The following is a 5,565-nucleotide window of genomic DNA, read 5'->3' on the forward strand; positions in this document are numbered from 1 at the left end:
CCTCTCCTAGTCAGATATGGTACGAAAGAAAATTAAAAATCTGAATATTGAACGATGATGGAGATTTGAAAGATTTTTCTTTTTGATTTTTGAACAGTAAAATCATCAGGAATCAATCAACATATTGACAGAAAATCAGATCAAAATACTAAGTGACTCAGATTTTTTTTCGAAAACCAAGCAAACAAATTATGATCAAACATCTTACAAAAAATGTTTAAAATCTTATTAAATCAAAAGTATCGGTACTATATTTCGAAAATGCAGAACGTCTGGCGCGCCTTAGGCGCGATCCGTGCTGAGATTGGGTCGTACAATAAAAATTGGCCCGGCCCGTCCCGCAACCCGGTCGACATAGATGCTCAGTACTGAAAAACTTCAAACTTTTTTTTCGAAAATTTTCTATTTCTTAAAGGAGGTGAGAACGCAAAAAAATTGTGATCGAAATTGTGATTGAGAAGCACCCACATTTATCACAGCCCCGAGTGGGCGGCTGCGTTCTCGGCCGTGTAGCTCAGCCGGTTGCGGTTTTGTACCCATGCGCGTTCGGTCACGTGTTCGGGTCCCACAGAGCAATCACTTACCGAATTTTGAGCCAACTTTTTTTTTTGAGTTCTCACCTCCTTTAAGACTGATTTTTGTAGGTTTCAGAGGTTTTTTTTCGTAGGTTTCAGAGGAATATACTGGAAAATATATGAAAAATTTGAAAATTACACTGACAAACTACAATGACAAACTACACTGACAAACTACACTGACCAAAACCCAACCTGTTTTTTAAAGTTTAAAAAATTTAAGCTGATGGATACTGTTCAATTACATAAAGATGTTCTCTCAGAACCAATTCCCAATATTTTCGTAAAAATCGACACGAACCGTGGTATCGGAGTCAGTCCATCTCCTCTGCGTACTCCTCCTTATCTGCAAGAACTCATCAGCTTCTCCAATCGGATTCTCCTCCACATCCAACTGTAAAGGCATCGCAGAACTATCGATTGATGGGTGTCGAAGAGTTAGGCGGGGTAGTTGTCTGCAAAAAAACAAGGTCATCTGGTTTCTCTTTTCAGGCTGAAAAAATATGGAGCAAGCATACATATTTTCAGCCGGGTCGCGTGTAGTTGTATAGACGCTATTATTGTTACGTGGTATGTGGTGACATACACATTCTGGAAGAGGGGGAGACAGATGAAGGAGGAAGGAGAGAACAATACGAAAAAAAAAGGAAATTTCAGGCTCTCTCTGACAAAAAAAAACAGCAAAAATAGGGAGACACGCAATGACAAGTGAGAGAGAGAGAGAGAGAAGGAGAGAAATGAATTTGCATGACATAAAAAAAGGAAGAGGAGAAGTAGTAAGTTTTTGGGGAGTGAGTCCAGTAGGGTGGGAGGAGTATATGGATCTGATGAATTATTCGATGAAAGGTGTCTGGTATCTGTGGTGGTGGGGGCGGGAGGGTTGGACAACAGCACGTGTCTAGTGAGATTCAGATGACCTATTTTTTGGAACGGCTGGTAGAGAAGACATAGAGAAATCAGATGGTCTAGCTACAGTACTGGCCATAAAGAATGCAAAACTTGCAGTTTTTAGTTGAAAATGATCAACTTTGTGACTGTGAGATGGCCTCCCTGATAGTCTCACAATATTGATTTTTTATGGAGTGTATAGATCACAAATAGAGCTTCATTTTTGTAGTTGACAACTTTTTTGTACGGGCACATCCTAAGAAGTTATCAATCCGCAAAGTAATTCCTTGCTATTTTTGCACTTTTTCAGTGCTGAAAGAGGAGATTTTCGAGCAATTAACATTGACGATTGATAACTTGCTAGGGAGTACTCGTACAAAAAAGTTGTCAACTACAAAAATGAAGCTCTATTTGTGATCTATACACTCCATCAAAAATCAATATTGTGAGACTATCAGGAAGACCGTTTCATAGTCACAAAGTTAACCATTTTCAACTAAAAACTGCAAGTTTCGCATTCTTTATGACCAGTACTGTACTGTGAAAAAAATAAAGTTTCGGCAAGGATTAAAAAAAATTCGCGGGCTGGAACACACAAGCGCATAAAGTTGTGGGCGGAGCTTAAACTGCAAGCGGCGCGGTTCTTAATTTGGAAAAAACAACTGGAATTAGAACCGCGCCGCTTATTTAAGCTTGCAGTTTAAGCTCCGCCCACAACTTTATGCGCTTGCGTATTCCAGCCCCGCGAATTTTTTTTTGCAAATCCTTGTCGAAACTTTATTTTTTTCACAGTACATTACCGCTCTATGGCTGTTTTCAGTGGAAAATAACCAACTTTGACAGTGTATTTCGGCGTCACCTGATTGTCCGATAAATTCAATTTCGTATGGGTTGAACAGAGCAAAAATATAACATGATTTTTGTAGTTGACCGTTTTTTTTGTACGATCATTCATCACTGCCATGAAAGTTACAGGTCATCAAATCCATTTCTCCCTAAAACCGACGAATTTCAGTACATATTCGCAAAATTTTGGAGCTTTTCACTTTGACAACCTGTAACTTTCAAGATAGTGTCAAAAATTATGTGCTATTCTTGCTCTGTCCAACACATACTAAATAAAATTCGTCGGGCAATCAAGTCAAAATTCTATCAAACTTAGTCACTTTTCTCTAAAAATAACCAAAGTTGATAGGCAGTACTGTAGCTCCATAAAAGCGCCCAAGGCGCACCAGCTTTCATAACTGTAAAACCAGTAAAACAATCCTGCCCAAAAAAATGTCTCAAATCTTCCATCTGTTTATTTGTTCTTTCCTAACTGGTTTTTGTTTCCCTTTGTTCCGTTTTCAATTTCAGTTTTAAAGTGATTGGAAGAGGGAAACAACAAGGAACCTGCTACGGAAAAGCATTGAATTTCTTGGGTTTTTGGAGGATAAAGAAGAGAAATGGGAGATTTCGCAAGAAAAATTATGGAAAACATTAAGTTCTGAATTTCGAGACATTTTATCTCACAGACTTTTTTTTCAGTTTTTTTTAAAAGTGGTACCCGCTTTTTGTACGTTTCAGGACTACTTCAAGAGAATCGAGATAGGGTCCAGTAAAATTAGCGCGAAATTCCAAAAAAATGATCCAAAAAATTTTTTGTGTGGTGAAAATTGATATTTTTTCCTTTTAAGTGCATTCGATTTTTTTGTACGAAGTTTAATCGAAAGCTGTAAGACCAATAGAAAAAAGTGAGCATCATTCGAAAAAATATAACTCACTATCGTTAGTCCACGTTATAAGAACGCAATTTGGCTGAGCGGCGACTCAATTGGCAGATTGCCAAGTGGCCTGCAAACGCGCTTCTCCAGACTTGCGGTTTCGCGGGAAAACAATTTGAATTCGTATGGGATGAATATGACCTTGTGTGGTGCCCTAATGAGGAAAAAGTATTCAGATTCATCCGTCCCGAATCCAAAAATCAGAAATGAATCAAAGTGTGAAATGGGATATTTGTGGAAATAGGGAAAGAGAGTTCAAGAGGGTTGCTCTTTTCATTTTCCTTCAAAAATCAAAGGAATCTGAATGGGAAGAAGAATAAGAAAAAGGAGTGAGTGAAAGTAAAAAAACAGAAGTGAACAAGGCAAAATAAGAATGAAAGAGGGGGAGGAGATTCTGGATTGTAGTTGGGTGTCTAGGTGCGTCATGTCTATCACAAGACTCTAATCAAACGGAGAGAGAACTGAGCAACGACTTACAATTGATTTTTCTTCATACTACTCCTCTGGGAGCCGAAGAATGTGCGATGTTTAAAGAGACGCCATTGACTTTTTCGAATCGATCTGAAAATTGTGATTTAGATGGAGGGGGCGTGGCTTGTATCTTAACATGGACTGAAACCTGAGCACACATTTCAAAGATATACATCTCACAAGTTTGTAGAGCTATCAAAAAGTTGTCAACTACAAAAAAGTGTAAAATTTTATGTACATTATTTTTGTAATTAACAACTTTTTTGTAGTTACGCAAGGTGTTGAGATACGCGTCTTGAAAAACTTATTTTCTCAAATTTTTCAAAAATTCATTTACTTTAGAAGCCTATAACAACGCTGAGATTTAGAGAATTTGTTTCAAAATTATACTAGCTATATCAGGCAAGTCTTAAACTACATTTTTGCAGTTGAAAGGTTTTTGATAACTCCGCCCACTTTTGAGATACGAGCTTTCAAAGAAGGTAATCATGGAGACGAGAGAGAAGAGAGAGGTGAGACGCAGAGAAGCGAGAGTCTCTCCTCGTTTCGCATGCTCTTTCGCCCTCTGTTCTTTGAAGCCGTATATCTCAAAAGTGGGAGAAGCTATCAAAAAGTTGTCAACTACAAAAATGTGTGAAATTGTATGTAGATCATTTTTGTAGTTGACAACTTTTTTGTAGCATTGGAGGGTTTTTAGCTATGAAGATTACCATTTAAGAATGAGAGAGAGAGAGATAGATCGCAAGGAATCAGACATTCTTGTTTCTCTGCGTCTCTCATTTCTTTTATTTGTGTTTCTCTTACCTGCTAGCGAACCCAGCCAATCGTCTTGTAGTAGACATTTGTGGTGATTTGTCTCCTCCTGGATTCGGCGAGCCAGGTCTACTTGTGGCAGGTGATCGTCCCGTTTCGTCATCTTTGCCCGAGTCGACAGAGTCTGAAAATTAAAAAAATCTTTGAGAAAATCGGCGATTCGGCAATATTAGCACGGCACGCTTCTTACAATCGCGCTCTACCGAAACCGTAGAAAATTGTGTGCGAAATTGAGAGACCCAGAGAAAAAGAGACATTTCTCAGGAGCATTTCGATGGAGCGCAGTTGTAAGAACTGTGCCGAGCGAATAGCAGCTAGAGAAAGCCAGAGCGCAGACGACGAGACACTCTAGCTGTCTGCGCTCTCTTCTCTCTCGTCTCTCAGCTGTATTTCGGCGCCCAGTGATTCTAGAAAGCTGATTTTTACACAACATCTAGAAAATATCTTGATTTCTATTTCCACAAATTTTGAAGCTAGTACCTCTCCAAATAAAAAAGTTACCTCTTTTCGTACTGCTACTGCTGTTCCTAAAAAAGATGCGCCCAATTGAGAAAGAAGAGGATGGTTTGTGTTCGGGTGGTGGCACCGGAGGGTCCGAATCACTTTTCGTCGACGACGTCACCGATGTCTTCGATTTGGGTGAGGATTGGTTGGCATTGGGGTGACTGGAGGATGACGACGGTCCGCACGCTGACAGCGAGGACGGCGATGGTGTCCGGGTGGCCGTCGACATTTTTGGGGTTTCTTTCTGGAAATTTGGGAGCATTGGATAGTTCGGGTTAAGATCAGAATTGAGCAGAATAAGGTATATTTTTGGACGGAAAGAGAAAAACGGAGGCGGAAAAAAGCGGATTGAAAAAAAAATGCCAAAAGGTGGAAGGCGGAATAAAAAGTAAGATTAGATTCCAGTTTAGAGGTCCTTTAAAAACTCGAACGTCCCAAAAAATACATAGAAAAACATGGCTCTATTCCAGTTTAGAGGTCCTTTGAAAACTCGAACGTCCCAAAAAATACATAGAAAAACATGGCTCTATTCCAGTTTAGAGGTCCTTTGA

At 39.3% G+C, this 5,565-nt stretch overlaps 1 protein-coding gene across 1 annotated transcript; it reads right to left on the minus strand.

The window, feature by feature from the left end:
* Positions 1-473: 473 nt before the first annotated feature.
* Positions 474-5,243, minus strand: GCK72_002908 (uncharacterized protein; the record flags this gene model as incomplete). The annotated part of the gene is made up of 5 exons (XM_053723684.1): positions 474-623; positions 877-1,030; positions 3,704-3,787; positions 4,502-4,634; positions 5,012-5,243. 5 exons carry the CDS (start codon positions 5,241-5,243, stop codon positions 474-476), a joined length of 753 nt encoding a protein of 250 aa, XP_053592329.1.
* Between the last annotated feature and the right edge of the window lie 322 nt (positions 5,244-5,565).

The sequence above is a fragment of the Caenorhabditis remanei genome, chromosome I (genome assembly GCF_010183535.1).
Source record: "Caenorhabditis remanei strain PX506 chromosome I, whole genome shotgun sequence".
NCBI lineage: Eukaryota > Metazoa > Nematoda > Chromadorea > Rhabditida > Rhabditidae > Caenorhabditis > Caenorhabditis remanei.